Here is a 23,270-nt window from a genome sequence, read left to right on the forward strand (position 1 = left end):
CTCCTCCCTTTCTTGAAGATCGGCACCACATTGGCCTTCTTCCAGTCTTCAGGCACTACACCAGAGCGCCAGGAGTTTTCAAAGATCCTTCAGATAGTCCCATGCCTCTACTTCTTGGCCGCGTACAAAGCTACAGTCCATTTCCTTGATTGGTTCATGGGCCTCGTGGCACTCCTTCAACCCCACCTTTTCTCCAGCAGGTCTCCACTTCTCCAGGGACCCTAGGGCGCATTCCTGAGACACATATCCCATCTTACCACATTGGTAGCATACAATTCCTTGCTTACTATAGCATACAGGCCCCTGTCAGGGCTTGTCCTCCCTCTTAGGGGTCGTCCCTGTATTTCTGTAGCTCTTTTCCCACAGCAGTTCCCCTTCTGAGGCAGTGAAAGCCTCTGCAATCCTTAAAGCTTCAGCAGCCAGGTGAGGAAGGTGCTGATGCACCCATAGCTGGGTGTTCTCATCCAGATCCTTTACAAATTTTTCCAGTAGGCTCTGGTCAGCTAGGGCTGCTCAGTCAACCTTCCCTAGTGGTACCCATTTATCTAAGAGATCTTTTAAAAACTGCATCCAGTTTTGGGGCCTGTGGTCTTTCTTGCTCTTTTGGGCCCAGAACAATCTGTGATAGTGGTTTGGGGTGAGTTCTAACCACTGTAATATTGCAGAATGATTGCAAAATAATTGTAAAATGATTCAATGTAGGCCTCTATGTCGTCCTCTAATGTCATACGATGCATTTAGAAAATGGTCCAATTTTGGCGCATCCATTCCTGTTGTTGTATGGCTTGTTGTTGTTGGACCTCAAGCACTTTTGATACTGCATGCAACGTCTGGCCTAACAACTCAGTCTGGAGGTTTAGGTTTACCTCCATAATCATATCAGCCTCAAGGGTTTCCCTGGCTCCATCATTCCTGGCCAATGCACCAAGTTGTAACCTTCCGTGCCTCTCCCTCCAAGCATCATGTGTCTGGATTTCTTTTGAACCTCACTGTAGCCTCCTGGGCTGCACAGCCAGGCTACTGGGAGCAGCCTTGGGTCAGCTCCCCAGGGGTCTCACCTGCCACATCTTTTATGGTAAATAGTATTCTGGTGGGAGAATGGTGTCTGCTCCCATCTCCCTTGGTACTCTCCCTTGGTCGTCCTCACAGCTATTGCTTCTTGGGGCTCCACCTCCCCTACAGCCCATCTAACGCCAACTGTGAAGTCCACTGGAGCCGGTGGTCTGGCCCTCCCCAATGATCAGTTTCTTAGGAGCTGTGGCTGTGGGCTACAGGTGGTACTTGCACCGAGTGTCTGCCGTGGTCCTTCTGTGCTTCCCAGCTCATGCGGTGCCTGACTCTGCCTGGGTCTCAAACCCCCTTGTCACATTGTTTCCTCCGTGGCATGGCATCTGTGTCCAGGTTCCGTCTCTGTCATCTCCACCAGTGTCCCAGTCGCTCCTGGTGCTGGCCTCTGTCTACGTCAACCTCATAAGAGACTTCTTGGGCCCTTGCTGGCCTGGCTTGCCCTCTGTGCTCCCCTCTCTGGGGTGCCACTATGTTCCCTCCTCTTTAAGGTCACCTGGGCTCTCTGGCCTCTCTAAGCTAGTGGGGGACACTTCTTTCAGTCTCACCGGCTTCCTTCCTGCTGGGCCTTTTATCCCGGCGCCGGATGGCCGCATGGCCAATCGCCCCAGCACACTTTTACAAGGCGTGCCCAAACAGATGCGGGAGCTGTTCCCAGCTCCTCCCAGCTTTGCCACAGGTTTTTCCTTTGATATTCATCTGAGCCACTGAGGTTTCACTTTTGCCACTATCAGCTGCCAGCGTAGTGTCCTGCTGCCTCTCTCCTGCCTCCAGTAAGTTTCTTCCACATGCTGCTTTAAGGATGTTTTTGGTTTCCAACACTCCACATGGATGTTTCATTGTTAAAATGCAAGTTTATATTAAAAATATAAACAAACCTGTGGAAATGTTTGGATCCATATTAGTTGCTTTGCAGGAAGCAACCGCTAAATTGTGGGCCAAGATTTCTTAAATGTCCTTAAATATAACCCATTAGAAATATGATTCTTGTCCAATGAAGTTACATGTATTTCTTATATATATTTATTTAGTTTTATAAATGTAGAATATATTTATATATATTTATTAACTGGCTAAAGCTGATTTTTATATGTGATGTAATGTAATATAATGTAATATAATAATTCATCTTTAGCCAGTTAATAAACTACTTACATTAACTGTTGAAAAATTAATACTTAACACTTGGACTAACTATCCAAAAAAAATTTTATTACATTTCTTTTTTATCATATTAGCATACTTTCATGCTTTCTTTCCAACAAAATGGGGCCCTATGGAAAAGTGGTTAAGCTGTCCCTGCAGGGGCACGCATGGGTTTCACCCTTACTCTGAATTTCTTCTGAATAACACTTCCAGTTGACCCAGGTGCAAATTGGTATCTGCTCACTCAGGGAGGGGAGTTGAAAGTGGCTGGATACCAGGGCTATGCGAATTTCATCAAGCATTTCATTTCAAAGCTGTTTTGTTGTGTTTTGAGTTCAAAGCAGTGAAATTGAAATGAAACAAAAAGCATTGAAACAGCTTTGAAACAAAATGAGGGCATTTAAAACATTTCAAAAGTGTTAAAACATTTTGAGTTTCAAAGGATCCCAGTGGTGGGAGGCAGGGGAGAGCCAGGGCTGTGCTCTGCGTGGCTTCACAGCCCCATGTAGCTCAGCCTAGTGGGGAGTGCACCCCTGGCTCTCCCCACCTTCCACCGCTAGGCTGCACTCCATGGAGTTGGTGGAACCAATCAGAGCATAGTGCCAGCTCTGTCCACCTCCTGCCACTGAACTAAGTTCCAGGGGGCTAGTGGAGTGCAGCCCAGCAGCAGGAGGTGGACAGAGCTGGCTCTGCACTCTTCCTCCTACCATTGAGCTGAGCTCCATGGAGCTGGCAAAGCTTATCAGAGCACCCCGGAGGTGGGAGAGGGGAAGTGGACAGAGCTGGCACTGTGCTCCACCTTCTGCCACCATGCTGAGCTCCATGGGGCTGGCAAAGCCAACTGGAACAGCCCAGCAGTGGGAGGCAGACAGAGCTGGTACTGCACTCTGATCACCTCCACAAGAACCATTGAGCTCAGCCCGGTGGTGGGAGGTGGAGCACAGTGCCGGTTCTGTCCACCTGCCACCACCAGGCTCAGCTCCGTGGGGCTGGCAGAGCCAATTGGAGTGCAACCCAGTGGCAGGAGGTGGACAGAGCTGGCGCTGCACCCTGCCTCCTACACTGGGCTGAGCTTCATAGGGCTGGTGGAGCCAATTGGAGTGCAGCCTGGTGGCAAGAGGCTGGACTTTGCTCTGCCTCCCACCACTGGGATGAGCTCCATGGAGCCCAGCAAAGGGTGCAGGCTGTGCCTTGTGCCAGTCCCAGGTGGCAGCGGCAGCCTCCTGTCATCTAGCACAGATCTGGGAGCCCACACCCCTGGGAGGAGTCCAGCACAGCCTGGCAGCTCTCCAGGGGGTGTGAGCCCCTGAATCTGCACCCTGGATGAGAGGAGGCTCAGGCTGCCTCTACCACCTGGGGCCCAGTGCTGGGTGCAGGCTGCACCCAGCACTGGACAAGATTGCTGCTGCCACAACCTGAGCCTTCTCTCATCCAGGCCACAAATCTGGGAGCTCACACCCCTAGGAGGGCTACCAGCTTGTGATGGACTCCTGCAGGGAGTGTAAGCCGCTGGATCTGCATGCTGGATAAGGGGAGGCTGCCACTGTTGCCAGGGACAGGCAGCAGCAGCAATTTTCTCCAGAGCCTCTACCCAGTGTCAGTCCCAGGTGACAGGGCAGCCTCCTCCCATCTGGGGCACAGATCTGGGGTTCTGAACCCCTGGGAGGAGTCCAGCACAGCCCCGCAGCCCTCCCAGGGGTATGGGCCCCCAGATCTGCTCACTGTGGCCAGTGGCAACATCTGTCTTCCCTGGTGCTGGGTATGGGCTGTGGCCAGTGCCAGTCTCAGGCAGCAGCGGCAGCCTCCTGTTATCTGGTGCAGATCCAGGGGCCTCACCCCTGGGAAGAGTCTGGCACAGCCCCACAGCCCTCCCAGGGGTGTGAGCCCCGGATGCCAGGAGTGCTAGATGACAGGAGGCTGCCACTGCGGGCAAATTTTGCTTTCAAGACCTTGAGGTGCAGTTTCTGAGAAACTGATGCACCTATCTCCTTGAAACCTGGCAGGCTGCATGACCTCAGAACAGCCACCATCCCTGCAATTTGCATGTAATCAGGCAAAAATTGACAATGTTTAAGGCATTTTCATGATTCCTCATTATAGCCTATGGGCAAAAAGTCGAAATGAGTCAAAATGGCGAAACAGTTTCAATGAAACAAAACAGGACAGTGCTTTGAAATGAAAGAAAATAACAAAACAAAACACTGTCCCTTCAAAACAGACGTCAAAATGAAATGATGGTGTTTTGTACAACCCTACTGGACACAACATAAATCATATCAGCCCTATGTGTAGCCGGCTATAGAAACTGTTGTGCTTTAAACATGCTAGTCCAATTGACCATTAACTCCTAAATAAACCATTGGGCTTGACCTTTTCCTCCCAATAAATAAGAGTAGGTCCCTCAGATATAGTTGCTTGAGTTTGGAATTGCTGGTAGTAATGGGGATCGATAGTCTGGGTCAGATTCTTCCCTATCTACTTGCATGAGTAATCCCCCAAAATCAATAGATTCCTTATCTGAGAAAAGACTGTTCAACTGGATAAGAGCATTTAAGATCACCAGATTCTATAACCCTGATTCTGAAACTTCCTCCACATGGAGCGGTTAAAGATCATGGACTTACTTTGTGTTTTGTATCTTAAATGTATTTTATACTTTGCCTATATCTTATTTGACATTCCATTAAGTTTCAGCAGCTTAAATTTCTACAATATTTTGGGTTAAAGTGGTGTTGGAACAAGGTCCGTTTCTTGAAATTACCTTGGAACTCAGGAGCAGGTGTCTATTCCCTGCATAGCCACAAGCTCCCTGTATGACCTTCCACAGGTTGTAGAAAGTGGGAAAAAAGACTATTTTAGTACATGACAAAATTCACTAGAGTCTACTATCTGTAGACTATCTACTAGCTGTGCCTTGGTTATTATCAATCTTCAAATGAGCATACTACTACAGTACTCACCTACTTTACAGAGTTGTTGTGAAAGTAAATCCTTTAAAAATTGTGAAACATTCTGAAATTCTGGTAACTCTGTCAGTATGTAAACTACATAGCAAACCAAAAATATGTATATTTGTGCTTATTTTCAAAATAGAAGACATTCAGCTTTCAATTTATATCTTTCAGACCACCCAAAGAAAAGGAAAAGAAAAACAAAAATCCAGAAACCATTGGTCCAATCACAATTGTAAGCAAAAGTATATTTGTAATTAATTTAACTAATGCTGTTGGTTAAGCCAGTGTTTGTTCATGATGTGTTTATATTGTGAAACGTGTGTTACTTTTTTTCAATAGCCATATTATTCAAGATTCTGTTGAATCATTTCATGTTAGTATCTTTGGAATTGCAGTTAGACCTGTTCTAATAATTATAACTGCCCCATTCCTTATGTATTATTCCCCAATGTCAACACTAAGCAGTCACCTCAAATGGAATGTACCATGGGAAAAATGCCACTTGAACTTTTCTATATACCTTTTGTATTTTCATTGATAATTTTGTTATAGACAGTCCTAAACAGAATATTAAGTTATTAATTAGAGTATTAAGTCCCTAACATTTTGTTTAATGTATTTTAGTTTATTTTATTAACATTCTGACAAACAAAGAAGTCAAAATAGTTTCCACTTGCTGAAATAATCTGATGGTTTCTATCTTTTACTGTTTCCGCCAGTTCCGTTATGCAGATAGTCTGGACATAACTCTTATGATACTGGGAGCAGTAGCAGCAGTAATCAATGGAACTTGTCTTCCTCTACTGTCACTGGTTTTTGGTGAAATGAGTGATAGCTTTGTGAATAATTGTCGATCCTACGAAAATGTTTGTAAGGATGTTATTAATATATATTATCCAGAATACTTTTGGTATTTAATTTGCTTCTGTAGGAGCCTGCTTCTCTTCATAATTATGTTCCTCTCTCCCACCTGTTTTCTTTCTTTTCCTATGATCATTTCAGTTTTCCTGTGAAAAAGGTTTGAACGTTAGTTTGATTCGTTGTGCATGTTATTGCCATGACAGAATTTTGATATTTTTCTCGGCTAAGTAGTGATCAGCTTATTTTAGACAAATACGTGAATAGCAATGAGCCTTTGTGTAGCTTAGTAGATTGTTTTTGTTACTTGCTTAGTAGATTATTTTGTTACTTTTGCATGTTTAAATTTAATTTATCAAGATCACATATGTTATGGGTGAACTTCTTCTTTTCTATATACAAACACAAGTCTGACACAGAAGAAACAAAAGGCTGAATAAACCTTGACAGGACTTTAGTGCTTTTGGTACTTTTTAAACCCCACTTTAAAACATTAGGCAAGAGCCTCATGAAGAAATGTTTGTTGAAGTGTTATTCACTTAATCATTTTTCATTCAGCTATTTTTTTTATGTGTTTTACATGTAATATGGGCCCACCAGCTTCATTAAATGTCGGTAAGTGTATGTCCTATTAAAATAATGGCTTACAGAGGCTACTACCACGGGCTGCATCCTGTGCTGCAGTGGTGGCAGAGTTGGCAGTGGGGACTAGGCTGGCACTGGTAGCAGCCATAGGTGGCAGAAGGCTGGAGCTAAGGGAGATCAGCCCCCACAAGCATGGGACAGTGGGTAAGGCTGCAAGGCAGCCCAGTCACAGGATCCAGGTGGCTGCAGCAGGAGTGGGGAGGGGTGCACACATGGCCAGGATCACAGCCCAGCATATGGATGGTTAGCAGCATGGCAGACAAGTATCAATCTATTAAGGGAAGGGGCTGAGGGTGGCAGATCAAGGCCCTGGTGGTGAGGGAGGGAGTGGGGCACAGGCACAGGCTGGGGTAAGTGGGGCCCTGGCTGGGCCAGATGGTGGGACAATCAGAGTCCGGACAGCTCACCTAGGGATGCGGGGAGGCTCCTGCCACTGCACGCACCCTGGCAGAGGCTGGGGGGCACATACCCCGCAATCTGTCTGTGACCAGGGCAGAGGTAACTGCTGCTGAATGCTGGGCTTTGCTCCCTGTTGCAGCAGCCCCAGGAAAAGTACGCCATGTGCCTGGCACCGCTGGCCTGTGCTGCACCCCCTGCTTGCCTGATGGGGGGGACACAAACGGCATTGCACAGATCTCAGGGCAGCTGCAGCAGGAAGCAAAGCCCATCACCCAGGGGCAGCCACCTTTGCCCCACTCACAGATTGGAAGGCATGTGCCCCCCCAGGCCTCCGCTGGGGTGCACACCATGGCAGGAGCCTCTTGTGCCCCTGGATGAGCCGTCCAGGCTCTAATTGTCCTACCACCTGGCCCGCCTGGGCCCCATTCACCCCAGCCCCTGCCCTGCCTGTGCACCACTCCCTCCCTCACTGCTGGGGCCTCGAACTGCTCTTCCCCCACAGACTTACCTTACATGCATGTGCTCAGCCTCACCCCACCCCCAATAATTTTTTCTCCCTCTACCTATGATGGCAGCTGCTATTCTTGCACAACTAAGTAGGAGCCCAGGGCTAATTCTCTGGTTGCCTGCCACTCATTATGCTACTGATGGCTTGTGTGGCGGGCCAGTAGAGGGTGCTCCTGTGTTGAGCCACCCACCTCACTGTGCCCAACCACCTTCCAGGCTCGGAGTGCCTCCCTGGGAGCGCCTCACATCTGGCTGACCCCCTTCCTGGAGCACACCCACTAGCCTGGGGGTTTCACTGCCACTACCCACCACTGGGCTTGATTCTGGCTCTGTGCACCATGGGAAACAGGCCTAGTAGCCCTCAAGGGAACTTGATTTTCTTCAAGAACTTGGGATGCTTCCCTCAGTCAGAAGCACAAGTAATGGTCTCCCTTAGACAGCTAAACCAAGGCATAATCTAGACCCACTCCCAATAAGTCTCCCACACTAGATAAAAGGAGAACTTTATTGGTTACAAAGGGTAGGGTTAGACTAGGGTACAGGGTAGAGCAATATCAGAGAAATTCCATAGAGCAAACTCCCCTGGCTGGGTAGCCTTTGATCACGCATCAGAGTTACTGCAAGCTATATATCTCATTAGATCTCAGGTAGCTTACTCACAAGTATCATCCAGAGGCAGGTGGAGATTCTCTCTGGAGGCAGGCAGTTCATTGATCATGAGTTTTGAGAGAGAAAGCAAGTTTCATATGGTTCAGCTCTTCTCTCTCTCTGAGCCTTTCTCATGGCTGCCATCCACTCCTCCTAGGCAGTCCTTAACTTATATAGCCTTTGTGACCTCATTTACCTGGTCCAATGAAGGCCAGCACCTGTTGGCTGTCAGCCAACCAATTTGAAATGCATCACTAGTTGCTGGGCAGACTGGCAGTTCCTAGCTCCCCAGGGAGCACAAGCCCCTCACCCAGGTATGTGATACCAGTCACGTAGGCAGAGGGAGCAGGTTTTCCCCCTTCCTCAGCAATGTATCCAGCTCAGGTTACCTAAAGAGATAGCGTAAGGTGTGTACCCTCTGCTGGGCCCAACCTAACCAAATTGTCACAGAGCAGAGTTTTTGGGGAGAAACAGAGGTGGCCTTCTGCCACAGCTTGTACCCTTCTTTATTCATATTCAAGTACTTGGTAATTTAATATTGGAATCATTACCCTAAAAACCATCTCCCCATTCCCACAGCACTTGTGCTGTTAGAGAAACATGGAAAAGGCTAGAGATGGATGGAAAACGGAGAAGGGGAATAGCTTTAGACACGAGGGCTTTTCGCCTCCACTGTAGCGGAAACAAATTTCTTAAGAGCTTTGCTAACAGGGAACACCAAGAATGTCGGAGAAACTTTCTCCAGCAGTAGCTGGTTACCCAGCAGTTTGTGTTCTGTAAATGCACATTTTAATTCTAATAATAATTAATATTAAGTCACTTAATTTTATGGCACTCAGAACCAGATCACTTGGAAGGTACTTGAAAGTGTTTTGCTCCCTTTCCTTTTAAAATTGCCTTATTTGGTTTTTTTGTTTGTTTGTTTTTACATTAAAAGACCAGAGTCCCCTGTGGTTCAGTGCTAGAATCCTTGTTTACCACACCGGAGACGTGGGTTTAACTCCCAAACACTTATATGTATACTTATGCGCAAAGCTTCCGTCACTGATTCGATTTGGTGACTGATTATCCAAATCGAATCAGGAGACCCTTTAATCTCTCTGAATCAAATCAGAACCCTCTGAACTGATTCAGAAAGATATGATGATCTGGACATAGGCAAAGTTTTAAATGTTTTTTCTACATGCCTCAAGGTACCAGGTGGCTCGTGAATGCTGAGATGCTGGGGCAGATGGAGCATCCCACGGGAGTGCGTGCAGATCCCCAGCGTGTTTGGCAGTGGACCTGGAGGTGGACCAGAAGCACTTCTGGTCCACCTCCGGGTCCACCAAGGAGCATGTGGGGGACCCTCCCCCAGCTCCCTGGCTCATCAACTGGCGCCTCCTGGGTCTGGGGGGCACCCGGGGTCCCCCTGTGGCTGATTACTGAGCTAGGGGGGATGTGGAGGGGGTACCCCGCACAATCCACAGCAGACCCAGAAGTGGATTGGAAGTACTCCATCCAGTGAATGTTCCATCCGCCTCACCATTGCAGCATTTATGAGCCACACCTGGTACCTTGAGGTACATAGAAAAAACATTTAAAGCTTTGTCTATGTCCAAATTGTTGATTCTCCGAATCAGCATTGAATCTTCAGATTTGGATTCAGCTGAATTGAATTGGGACAGTGATCCGGATCAATGACTCAAATCGCTGTCCCTGATTCGGGCCAAATCTGAATCAAATATGGCCCATTTTGCACACCCCTACTATACAACTACAGCCCCAGAGGCATCAAACATCTGGACTCAGTCTGGTCTTCTATCTCAGTGGCCTAAAGGGAGGCTGGAAGGTCTGGGCAGCCTCCACTCCTCCAAAAATTCCTGCCCAAGTATATGCATCAAAGGTCTGGGTGGCCCTCATCCATACACCATGATCCAGGAGGATTGACAGTTGCCAGCAGGAAACATTAGAAGACCACGTGGCATCTACCTAATTTCTCTGAATGACTCAACAGAGGACTAGAGAATTACTGGCATTATTAAATCCCAAGGATGCACTGAAAAAAGCAGGAGGAAGTTTTAATCAGACAGAAGCAAGAGCGCATAAAAATACTGGTTGAGCTGAAAGTTCTGAGAAATAATGTGGAAAAGGCCTTTCTCTAGGCATAGAATATTCCACGCTGCTGCCCCCTCAACTCAGAGAGCTCCCACTCCAGAAAACCTTGTAGCAGGACGAAAAGGCTAGATTTCATATTTTTTTATATTTATAAAATTTAAAACAAGCCAAGAAAGCATCTATAAAAAAAATTCTCCTTGGTTTATCCCAAAAGTTGCATGTAGATCGGTCTGAGGGATGAGCACAGCTAGAAAGAGGGTATGTTTTTATATGATTATTTTCAGCTATGCACTTCTTTTATACACGTCAATATTTCACTTGCATATAACGTTAATGACTTCACAATGAGCATGAAGTTCAACCATTTCAGTGGTGATTAACATGTTAGGAACTGCATGTCAGGCACTGAAAATAAGTTCTAGATCCTTCCGTGGGATGTTGTAACATTAATAAAATTATACAGTGCATTGTCATAATACAGATCCTGGAGTAGGAGAGCCAGTAGTGAAGAGGCTTAAGGCAGACAGGGAAAATTATTAACTTTTAAACCTCTTTTCAATTTTACAGCAAGTTCATCACACTGCAATCAGACTCAGATGCCCTCTGAAGAGCAAATAACAGTGTAAGTTCAGTGTAATTATTAACATTAAGTTAACTAGCGGCTGTATTACTTGTACAGCAGATATAGACTATAAGTAAACTGTCACTTTAGATAGTTAAAAATGTTGGATAGAAGTCATTGTTCATCAGCTTCTCTTTAATTTCCTCTTGTGCTGGGAGATCAAGACTTCTCTATTATCTATAGATAGACTTGTCTATTGAATTTCATCCCTTTGAATATTTTTCCTTTGTCACAATTCTCAATTGTGTTACCTCATGAGTAAAATAAAAAGAATGAAATATAATGAACCTGATTCGCTGCTGACATATGTTATTATAAATCAAGAGGAACACCAGATTGATAATTCTGCCAATTCTAAACCGTTTTAACTAAGAAAAAAATGGCTTGGGTGCTATTGAGGAGGAGACTTCAGGAGTTTCATGTGTAATTATGAAATCAGGCATGGTCATTTAAGCCCATCGGCTTTCAAAGAAGAGTTTTTCAGTAATGAAGATTTTTTTGTACTGCGTACAGATAAGGAAAGAAACTCCTGCCAAAGAGAGAAATTTGGACTCTCAGTGTGCATTGTAAAGAACTGGCAGAGGGTGGTGGAATTAATCTGATAAAAATGAGTCTCCTGCTTCTGGGGCTTCCATCTTGACTACTGAAAGACATCCCAGAGGTCTAGGATCTGTAACAAATACATGAACGGCTGGAGATGTGAAGGGGACATTGAGGGGGGTGGCAGCTGTGTCTTTCAGATTCACATAACTAGCCCTTTTTTGCAGGTAAGGTCACACACCTATTGTAGTTAAACACATTACATCAGCCTTGGCTTTGACATGAACTTCCCTCCACCTACAGCAATGGGCCTGCTGCTATTTAACCTTTGTCAACAGATAGCAGAGAGGTAGTTAGCTGTATTAGTCTGAAGTCAGGCAGAAGGCAGCATAGATTTGCATCTTCTGGACTAATTAAATCAGTGATACATGAGCTTTCATAAGTACCAACAGACTTCTCAGATGCTATGAAGGGGTTGCAGGAAGCAGAGCTTCTAAATAAAAAGCAGTGATTAGAATACAAAGTTTGGGGAAGAAGAAAAAACTAGGGAGCACAGCTGGGAGAGCCAAAGTGGGCAGAAGGTCGAAAAACAAAGCACTTAACTAATTGAGGGACTTAGGGGTTATAAAGGCTAACCCAGGTAATGGGATAAGAATCCATAGTCTTGGTTTAGGGGTGGTCAGCCTGTGGCTTGACTGTCACAAGTGGCACAGGCAGCCTCTTTGTGTGGCACATGGCAGATTAGGGAGGAAGCAGATTGTATGGTGGTAGATAGTGCAGGGACCAGAAAGCAGAGCAGTACATCAGGTGGGGAGTACAGGGCATGGAGCAGAAAGCAGATCAGCAGATTAGCATGGGGAAGAGGTTCAGAGGACCACTCGGGGAAGGTACACGCTTGCCAAAAAGTTTGACCCTTGTTGGTTTACACCAGCCAGTCTGTGGATGATTTCTAATTCTGCAACTTCCTATTTAAGTTAATACAGCTACAGAAATGTAAAATTCTGTAGCAAAACTTTCAGAAGCAAAAGTTAGATTCTGTGTTTATTTCTAATGAGAATCAGGTTCCTTCCTGTCAAGTTACTACAGCTTAAAATACTCTTTTCTTTAAGGTTTTCTTTATATTATGTTGGTATTGGAGTAGCTGCTCTGCTGTTCGGCTACCTACAGATTTCATTCTGGGTTTTAGCTGCAACAAGGCAGACGAAGAAAATAAGAAGAATGTTCTTCCATGCAGTTCTGAGACAGGAAATCAGCTGGTTTGACATCACCACCAGTGGAGAACTTAACACACGCCTGATTGAGTAAGAAGTTTCCAATTTGTCATTGTTTAAGGTCTTGTTTTACAAAACTTGTCAAGAAATCTGAATGATAGAGAATCATAGCATCATAAAGCAGTAGGACTGGAAAGGAACTCCTTAGTCTACCTAAGGCAGGATCATCCCTATCCCAACCATCCTATACAAATTCATAATCTAACCTCTTAGTAAAATTACTGTCAACCCTGACACAACACAAGATATAACACCCTAGCTTGCCACAAATAAAGCAGGGAGACCACTGTAGCCGATGTCCTGCTTCTATAGAGGGTTGTTAATATATACTGAGGAGATCTCAGAAGAAAGCCGTGCCCCCTGTTACAGAGAAAAGCAAACCCCGCCACAGTATATACCACTCTGACCATGGAATAAATTCCTTCCTGACCCAAATATGGAAATCAGTCTAACACTGAGTGGAGGGGCAAGTCCTTTTAACCAGGAACCTCTGGGTTTTAGTCTCAGCGGGAACATTGGCACACCCCCAAAAGTCAAAAGTCAAAATTCCCAGCCTTGGCTGCAGCCAACACAAAATGTCCCTGAGGAAGACTTTAAAAACCCCCTGACACATGTAGCAGTGAGGGATGAGGGAGTGGGACTCCCTCCCAGCTCAGTGCAGCGACCAGCTTACAGAATTATACTCTTAATGGATTTGTCAGCCTTCTGAGAGGGAGTTTTGGTGCTTTGTGCGGCTGGTCTTCAAATATTTCCATTGACTGTGAAATTGTGTGCATACTCAGAGGGTGCATCTACATGTGCACTTTACTGCAGAGCTCTGCAGTAAAGCATCACTGGCTATATATGTGTGCATATTAGGGCCCAGTTAACTAATTAACTATGCTGTAGGATAGTACTGTCTGGGAAAGTACTCTCCTACAGTGGAGTAGTTATGTATGCTGAAACGCACATGTAATTAGTGACCGGGGCTGACTGCGGCACAAGGATGCTAAAGTACGGGAGCTGCCTGATGGCTAGTCTTGCACTGTAGCACCTTCATGCCCTGGCCACACCCTCCATAGCATGTTGAGCCAGGATGGAGCAGCCTTGAGCAAGCAGGCCATTCCCCCAAGCCTCCTGCCAGCCACAGTGGCTCTGCTGTGGCTCAACATGCTATGCTCCCAGGTGTACATGTAAATGCTGTGCCTAGGAGCAATAAACTCCAGCACAAACTGCACCAGAGTTTCTTACTATGAGCTAATTATACATTTAGATGCACACAGATTGTACTAGACTGTACTACTTTAATTTTGTGTAGCAGCGCCTAAGCTGGTACGTGGATATTGATCCACCTTTATGGTAAACAAGCTGTAGCTCATATCTCTAGGCCCCCTGCTCAAATTTGTCTTCATTCTGCAGGCCAGATCCATCTAGGAGACCTGGAGCAAACTTTGACACTATTTGAGTTGCTCTAAATTTACATTGATGGCACTGAATGCCAAAATTTACAGCTCTACCAACTAGGAAATTTGAGCTGAAGCCATCTTAAAAACCTTTGTAGATAAAGTCACAGCTATTGTAGATAAATAGATTACATCACCCTTGACAGTGGCAGTGACATCAGCTTCTGCAAAGCACTGAAATCGACCTGAGTTTGGCCAACAGATAGTAGCACTGAGACCTGATTCTGATCTCACTTGTATTGATTTCATCAGAGGTATTATGATTTTAAGCCAGGTATATCACACTCATAAACTGTAACTTGGTAATAAAATTAATAGATCTCTCCTGAACTTAGGCCCTTATCCTGTGAACACTTACTCATGTACTTAAGTATGTGAGTAGTCCCACTGAAATGAATTGGGTAACTTGTGCCTAAAGCTACCATGTGAAATAATTTGTAGGATAAGGGGTAATGTAACTGTTCAAAACAGGAATCCTGAGGGGTATTTTAAATAAATATTGTTCCAGGAAGTAAGCAGTATTTTGAAATCATCTCAAATCAATGTCAGCTAAAACAATTGGGTTCTTTTTCTTAGAGACATCAATAAAATCAATGATGGCATTGGAGACAAGATCGCTCAGCTGATTCAGAACATGACAACTTTTATAGTAGGCATAGTGATTGGTTTTGTGATTGGATGGAAGCTAACACTTGTGATCCTGTCTACTAGCCCTCTGGTAGTCTTATCAGCAGCATTTTGTTCTAAGGTAGGCTGGATTTTAAAAATCAGTACATTTCTTGGGGAGGGGCAATTTTATGGAAGTTGTTTTCCCATCTGCCAGTCAACCTTACATTAACCAAACATGCCTATACCTCCAGAGTACAGGCAGGCACTAGGCAGTGCTGGTGGGAGCGGCTGGGGAGCAGCCAGATGAGCCCCAGCTTGAGCGAGCAGCCCCAGGAGAAGCTGCGGCTCATCTGGCTGCTCCCCCGGCCCAGCTGCCCCCCACCTTCCAGGGTGAGGCAAGCAGTGCTGGCAGCCCCGGGAGAAGCCGAAGGGGCTGGGGAAAATGATTGGGGAACTGGAGAGAATAATCAAGGAGCTGGGGGGAATGATTGGCAGCTGAGGAATCAAACTGGGAGCTGCAGGGAAGCCTCTGTTCATTCCCCCCGCTCTCTGATCATTCCTCCCGGCCCCTGCAGCTTCTCCTGGGGCTGCTGGGTCAAGCTGCAGCTTGTCCACCTGCTCCCCCAGCTGCCCCTCTCCCCACCAGCTGGAGCAAGGCAGGCAGTGCTGGCAGCCCTGGGAGAAGCCGTGGGGAGAATTATCGAGGAGCTGGGGAATCGAACCAGAAGCTGGAGAATCAAACCAGGATCTGGGGGGGAATGAACTGGGGCTACCCCCCAGCTCCCAGTTCAATCCCTCAGCTCCCCAATAATTCCTCCCCCGGGGAGGCAGCTGGGAACAGGTCGATGAGCCATAGCTTGAGCCAGCAGCCCCAAGAGAAGCCACGGGGCCTTTGGAGAACGACTGGGGAACTAGAGGGAATGATCAGGGGCTAGGGAGATGAACAGGTGCTTCCCCACAACTCCTGGTTCAACTGGGGGGGGCTTCCCCCCAGCTTCCCCCGCAGCTCCCTGATCATTCCCCCGAGCCTCTGCAGCTTCTCCTGGGGCTGCCAGCACTGCCTGCCTCACCCCAGTGGGAGGGCAGCCAGGGGAGCAGCCAGATGAGCCGCAGCTTCTCCCGGGGCTGCCAGCTCAAGCTGGGTCTCATCCAGTTGCTCTCCCACCTGCTCCCACTAGCACTGCCTGCCTATATAGTCTATGGCCAAAATAAGATTCAACACTGAATATCTTCAGATTTGTATTTAGTCGAATCGAATCAGGACAGTGATTGAATCACCAGATTGAATCACTGTCCCTCCAAATCACTGAATCCAAATCCAAAATGAATACTTTCTGCTTCGCACAGGCCTAGTTTACAGTAGCATGTAGAGGCTCCAGTGAAGTATAGGACCATTTACTGCTAGTAGCTTTACATGTACAAAGTCAGTCCCTATTTGAAACAACTTACAATCTGCACCATAGTGCACCTGTACTTTCAGGTGGTGATCTACCCAAACACATGCTTTCATGAGTTTATCCTTGTCTTTATACATCTGAAAATCTATCAATAAAGTTAAGAGAAAAAAGCAATAGTGACTAAAAATTGGTCTGGATTCTGCCATATTTCTCAGACCACTTTTTCACTGCACCTTTCTGAAGACCCAGATTTCCAGGTTTTACAATAACATTCCCTTATCACACATTACGCTTAAGGTGCATTTTATTTTGATCGTAGTAAGCATTACTATAAATTAAAATGTTTTCTGAGCAGCATCACAGTAATGCTTACCACAATCTGAATAAAACATATCCTAAGCATCAGAACCGTTAAAGATTGGTGTGGTTGGAAAGCTGGGACCAACAGTCAGCTATTTTATTCTCAGCCCCCTCACTGTACCAAAGTCTCCTGATCACATTATCTTTGTGGAGCAGTTGGACATTAGTTTAACACATGTTAGGTAATACAATCTGAAGATACTCCTCAGTGGAACAGTCCTATCTTTGCTACACTACAGTGATATTTAGCACATGCTTTACTGCTTACATACTCGGTAGCTAGCATTTTAAGTGCAGTTAAAGGGTCTCAAAACAGGACAGACTCCCTGTCCCTTGGAGTCTCACATGGAGACTCAGGACAGACCTTGAAATAACACCCCTACACTTTTGCCATTTCTGGGGCACCATGGTTGATGGTTAAGGCATCCTGCAGGGTGAGTCTGAGCCTTATTCTGGATTCTCATTGAAGCACAACCCCAGGCAATTCAGCTTTAAATGTGCTCCTGATTATTCAGGCTGGAGAAATCTTTCTCTTGGAGGCCATTGGCTATAAAAACTAGCATGCCTTAACCACATTAGCTCCATGAATATCCTAAGCTGGCATAGACTTTAGACCAGGCTTGTCCAACATATGGCCCGCGGGCTGCCATTCGGCCCTCCAAGCTGTTTTCTGAGGCCCGAGGTGCTGCGACGGGAAACAAAAGTAAACACTGTACTTTCGTTTCAGAGGGTAATGTGATACCACTTCATGTGAGGTGTTTGAATATGGCTTGCCAGCCCACTGGGTGATAAAAAGTTCAGATCTGGCCCCACATTCAAAAAGATTGGACACCCCTACCTTAGACTCATCAAGTCTAGGTTGGTTTCAGGAAGTTGTTAGCCATGGAGAGACACCTGATCCATATGCTTCCATAGCAGCACAAAATTTTAATTGGTCCCTGAAAACCCAGTTCAGATAAGTATCACACACATAGGACTTCTAACAGTAAGTACTATGTGGCTGTATTGCAAACCTGAGACTTTGAGGTAGTACTGAACAGTGACCCGTAGATCAAAAGATCACTACGTACCTGGTAGTTCTGTGCTCACAGAAATATAATGAGGTAAGAAGCTACTCTAGATTTGGTTCTGAAGTTTACTTCTTTCTGCTTCTGTTGATTGTAGATGATCATCACATTAACCAGTAAGGAGCTAACAGCCTATTCCAAAGCAGGTGCAATAGCAGAAGAAGTCCTATCATCAGTGCGAACTGTTGTAGCCTTTGGAGGACAAGAGAAGGAAATAAAAAGGTGTGACTCCTTTAAGTAACAGCTTTTTAATGGAGCACTTAAGACCACAGTATCTTAAATGTCATTTTTTTTTTCTGTAGGTATACAAGTAGGCTGGGAGAAGCAAAAAACATTGGTATAAAAAAGGCTATTGCTTCTAAGTTGTCCCTGGGTTTTGTGTACCTAATTATAAATGGATGTTATGGGCTTGCTTTTTGGTATGGAACTACCCTGATCCTTGAAGACAATTCTGAATATACCATTGGGTCTGTTCTTGCAGTAAGTAATGTATTTTGACATAAGCATCTTTTCAAAACTAACTTCATTACAAGGTTGTGTTGTGTGTATAGCATATTGGCTATAGCAGGGAGAATGGTAACCGCAGGCATGGAGAACCTATGCATTCTGAGGAGCAGTGTCCTTTCCCTGATTTCCTTTGGAATTGATTTGCGTTCCCTAAAACCTAAGCTTGAAAAAAACGAAATGCCTTGATACTGTGACTGTGAAATTGTGTGCAACATATTAGATATTGTGGTTAGAAGAAAACCTTCAGTATCTTTGCAAAAATTCAATTATGAAGCTCCACCACTCATCTGAATCAGTGGTGCAGTAAAATATAGATAATCTAAATCCACCTTGTGTTGTATTTAGGTACACATAGCTGAAATTATTAATATTCTTATGTGTTGGAGTGATGTAGCTGTGGAGGGTCATGAAACATGAAGCATGGATTTTTGTGGATGATATCACAAAAATGCTTGCATCCTTACATAGTATGCTTATGTAATTCAGCAAAGCAAATCATGAGGCAAATTTAAATTGTAGTTTGAATTTGTATAGTAATTCATCTCAATCATATTTGTACTCATGTTTGCTTTCTATGAATATTCATACAGTGCAAGTTTTACAAGCAAAATCTTGCATGAAAATCAAATATTAAATATATGTTTAAATATATTTAACATTTAAATATGAGTATATATTAAATATTAAAATAACTTTCTAGAGAGATTGTAAGAGTTAAATTCACCATTCAGAGAGCTGATAGAGTAGTATATGACTTCACTGATTGCATAAATCAACAATAAATGAAATTGGTGGAAAATTTCATCAGATAGTTTTAAATAACTAATAAATCAGAGGGAGTCGTAATCTGCTACTGGACATTCCTCAAACAGAAGAGGAGATGGCATTTGTCAAATAGATTATATATCACACATTATTAGTTTCACTGTTATCCTATTGAATTTATAATTTAGTGTTACTAGATATGTACACGTCACATCTTGTTTCCATTAATTTTCACTATAGCCAATAGAATAAAGCTGAAAGTTTTGAATCTCTAGGCCTTTTTATTGCTTGGATAACTGAAGCTCTACTTATTACTTGCCACAAAACATGAAGTAATAATCTTCACAATGTAGACAGCTAAAAAAATATATTGTACTTTCACAGAGCACAGGATTTTGTGAGTTTTCTATGAAACAAACACATTCTATGAAACCCCTGACACACATTACACTTAAAATGTGATTAGCTAGTTAATCACATCTTAACTAATGACCTAGCCATGCATTCATTCAATTAATGGCGTGATATAACTAGGAATAAGTGAAAAAATTATTACACAAAATATGTGTAATAACTTTCTCACTGGTTCCTACCACACCTTTAACTGAATATGTGGCCAGTGCTCCCAGTCTCTGGAGCACGCTCCCGTATGCTCCAGAATCTGGGAGCCCTGATCAGCTGACAGAGCTCCTAGCCACTGAAGCACGGGGTGCCCTCCTCGCCCCTCCCCACACCCTGAAGCTGAGAGCACCAGTCACTAACAGACCTCCCATCCCCAGGGCAGGGCACAATGCACTCCTATGGCTGGGAGCCCCTTCAGTGATTGGAGGTCTCAGCCACCAGGGGCACCATGTGCTCCCACACCTGGGAGCTCCATCAGCTCATTGGACTTTTTCAGCTCTGATCAGCTGATGGGGCTCCCAGCCACAAGAATAAAGACTGCCAGTGCAGTAGGATCACAGTCCTGAGCTCCCCCTGAATTGGTAATATGACATGATGAATCTGATGTTCAGTCCCTCAATTGCTACTCCTACCATGCATGGCAGGAAGTGTAGTTGTTGGGATTGGGCATCAGATCCCATCACGCTTCTAATTGCACATCTGCCAGGGGCTTAGCAGCAATAGAGGCTAACTGTAATAAGGAATGAACCTCATGTTATATTTGCTGTTAACAACAGAACCCAATAGAATGGAAAACAAATGGGATCTGTTTCCCCTATGTCCCACCTCTAGAAATTGTATATAAATTAAATTAAATCTAAGCCTTAGAATACCAGCACAATACCTTACAAGCCACAGCTATAGAAATCAAGAAGGTTGTTCTATATGTATATGTATATGTATAAATTGAACAACCCTGTCAGTTATTATAGCTGTGGCTCATAAGGTAGTGTGCTGGTATTCTAAGGATTAGATTTAATTCTTTTTATACTTTAGTAATGCCCTGAGTCATCCACATGTACTTGGCCCAATTCTGCTGACTTTATTCTGGCAAAGCATCTATGAATATGAACGGGGGAGCAGCCTGAATAGGGACTGTAGGACCTGCCTTTTAAATTTTGATCTCTTTTACTTTCAGTAGTATTTTTATCTTTCTTCTCGTTTAGGTTTTCTTCTGTGTAACTTATAGCAGTTATTGCATTGGGTTAGCATCACCTCACTTTGAAACCTTTGCTATTGCTAGAGGAGCAGCCTTTAAAGTTTTCAAGATCATTGATGAGGTATGAATTCTGTTTTCACAACTGGGCTATAATCCTGTGTATTGTCACTGATGATGTCCATAGAAATATAAGGGAGAGATAAGCAAAAAAAAAATCTCTATTAAAACCAAGTTAATTTCTATTAAAATTAAAGGAGAAGAAAAGGAGTGTTTGTCAGATAGAAAACAACACAAATCGGTTTAGAATTAAATATGATATTCAATCTTTTAGAATAGAATTATAAGCAATAGAGATTATAATGAAAGGTAATTATACCAGCCAGCCTCAGAGCACAAATTATAAACATACTTTATATTTCTGTGTCCATTTTAGTATTTTTTGCTCATTTTGTTTTGTTTGTTTCTGAACTGTAGAGCGAATATATTTCCTGCAAAGGATGTCTCCATGTATAACTCTGCATTTTAAAAACTTTGCCTAAACTTTCATTTTTTCCCTTTGTTAGAATCCTTCTATAGACAGTTTTTCTTCAGATGGACACAAACTCAGTCACATAAAAGGAACATTGGAATTTGACAATGTCCGGTTCAGTTATCCTTCAAGACCAGATATCCAGGTAATAGAAACATCTCCTCTGTATTATGCTGCAGTCATTGTGATAAACCTGCATGTCATTTGTGTAGTGTGATGAAACCGTTTTCTTAAAGGTGGGGAAGCAACATAAGATTGGGGACAGGAAGTTAACCCAAGTTCTTTGTGTAAGGAAAAGGTATAAAAGTAAAACTATTAGGGAACGTACAAAGGGAGCACTCAGAAAACTGTTTGAGGCAGGTTAGGAAAAGGGTGCCTAGCCCAAAAGGAACAAGAACAAAGTAACTGGAAGGATCATATTTGTAAAGTCCTGAAAGTGTGGACAAGGATTATGAGGCAAAAATGAGTCAATGGAGGATCTTCAAGAGGGCCAGAATCATAATACTGGCCTTAGATGAGTTTTCTCAGAAGAATACTGGAAAAAGTAGAGTGAAAGAGGAGTGCTGGGAAGGATAGGTCTGAAGTCTTCCAGTGTCTGAGGCATTAGACAATAAGGGTCTGAATCTGCAGATGGAATGACTGAGTTTTGAAAAAACGGCAAAGATAAAACTAGTGTAATTGAATGACAGGCTCTTTTATTGAATGCAGTGCTGTTCATTTTATTTTAATCAATTTCCTCAAGATTTTGAAAGGCCTCAGTCTGAAAATTGGTGCTGGACAAACAGTGGCATTGGTTGGGAGCAGTGGATGTGGGAAGAGCACAACAGTTCAGTTGCTGCAGAGGTTTTATGATCCACAAGAGGGAGTGGTGAGTACACCCATTTTAAAACATTACACAGGAAACACCAAGTACATTCATTAACAAGTAAATCTTAGCAGAATAGATGAACACAATCTTCCTGGTATTGCACCAGTAAAGAAGGTATAATACACAAGATTTCAGGACTATTGGCTAATGTTCCTTTTAGATCGAAGAATTAGAAGCCTTGTTTTTATACAGTGATTTATCTGAATTTTACAAACCCACAACCACGGGTTTACTTTGAAGCTGCATAAACCCAGTGGATTGTATTAGATGGTCCTTGTGTTCCCTGCCAATTTCCATAATTCTATGGCTATCACAGTTATTTAAAGAGCAGGCTGCTTCATCTCTTAAAAGGACCCTTGTTCTTTACATGAGAATTGGCTGCAGAAGTTGGAGTTTACTATAAAAATCCCTGACAACATACGTTTCTTCGGTGTCTTGCACTTGTGCATCCTACTTCTTTTGGGAGCCTTTTTCTGGATTTACAATTCAAAGCAATGGGTGAGTCTACACAAGACATTTACAGCAGAGCTGACTAATTAGCTCCACAGTATATGTCTAAGCATCTACACACATGCCCCTGTTAGGGCACAGGAAACTAAACTCCACAGCCAGCAGGGTAGTACTTGTAAATACAGCTATACTAGCCTGATGCAGCTTTTTCATGCACTGCAGAACACATGTAGTTGCTGACCTGGCTGGCTGGGGCATGAGGGTACTTCAGTGTGGGGGGCTGCCTACCGGCTAGCACCTTTGCGTCCTGGCCAGCCCCTCCACAGCACATTGAGCCTGGTTAGAACGGCCCCAGGCTGGCAGGCAGACCCCCAGGGCTTCCTGCCAGCCAGGGCTGCTTCAGCTGGGCTCCACGTGCTGCACATGAATAAACGCTGGAGCTGGTTAGGGTTGGAAGGGAGTGCAGAAGGTCATGTAGTCTAGCCCCCTGCTCAAAGCAGGACCATCCCCAACTGGATCTTGAAGCCGGGTCTTGAAAACCTCCAAGGATGGAGATTCTACCACTTCTCTGGGTAACCTATTCCAGTGTTTTACTACCCTCCTAGTGAGAAAAGTCTGCCTAATATGTAACCTCAACTTCCCTTGCTGCAACTTGAGACCATTGCTCCTTGTTCTGTCATCTGCCACCACAGAGAAATCTAGCTCCATCCTCTTTTGAACCACCCTTCAGGTAGTTGAAGGCTACTCTTAAGTCCCCTCTGCCTCCTTGTCTCTAGACTAAATAAGCCCAGTTCCCTCATAAGTCATGTCCCACAGCCCCCTCACTATTTTTGTTTCCCTCCACTGGACTCTCTCTCTCCAATATCTCCATATCCTTTCTGTAGTGGTGGGGAGGAAGGGGAGTGCAAAACTGAACATAGTACT

General features: G+C 44.4%; 1 protein-coding gene across 1 annotated transcript in view; it reads left to right on the top strand.

Annotated features, from left to right (window-relative positions):
- Positions 1-23,270, top strand: part of LOC109309643 (ATP-binding cassette sub-family B member 5-like) — a 91,167-nt gene that overhangs the window by 16,050 nt on the left and 51,847 nt on the right. Inside the window, exons 3-12 of the mRNA XM_019534436.1 lie at positions 5,337-5,397; positions 5,885-6,035; positions 10,887-10,941; positions 12,591-12,782; positions 14,771-14,942; positions 17,725-17,849; positions 17,930-18,107; positions 20,507-20,620; positions 21,063-21,173; positions 21,771-21,896. Coding sequence (XP_019389981.1) covers positions 5,337-5,397; positions 5,885-6,035; positions 10,887-10,941; positions 12,591-12,782; positions 14,771-14,942; positions 17,725-17,849; positions 17,930-18,107; positions 20,507-20,620; positions 21,063-21,173; positions 21,771-21,896 — 1,285 coding nt within the window. The remainder of the gene's footprint in view (positions 1-5,336; positions 5,398-5,884; positions 6,036-10,886; positions 10,942-12,590; positions 12,783-14,770; positions 14,943-17,724; positions 17,850-17,929; positions 18,108-20,506; positions 20,621-21,062; positions 21,174-21,770; positions 21,897-23,270) is intronic.

The sequence above is a fragment of the Crocodylus porosus genome, unplaced genomic scaffold (genome assembly GCF_001723895.1).
Source record: "Crocodylus porosus isolate Cpor-Errol unplaced genomic scaffold, CroPor_comp1, whole genome shotgun sequence".
NCBI lineage: Eukaryota > Metazoa > Chordata > Crocodylia > Crocodylidae > Crocodylus > Crocodylus porosus.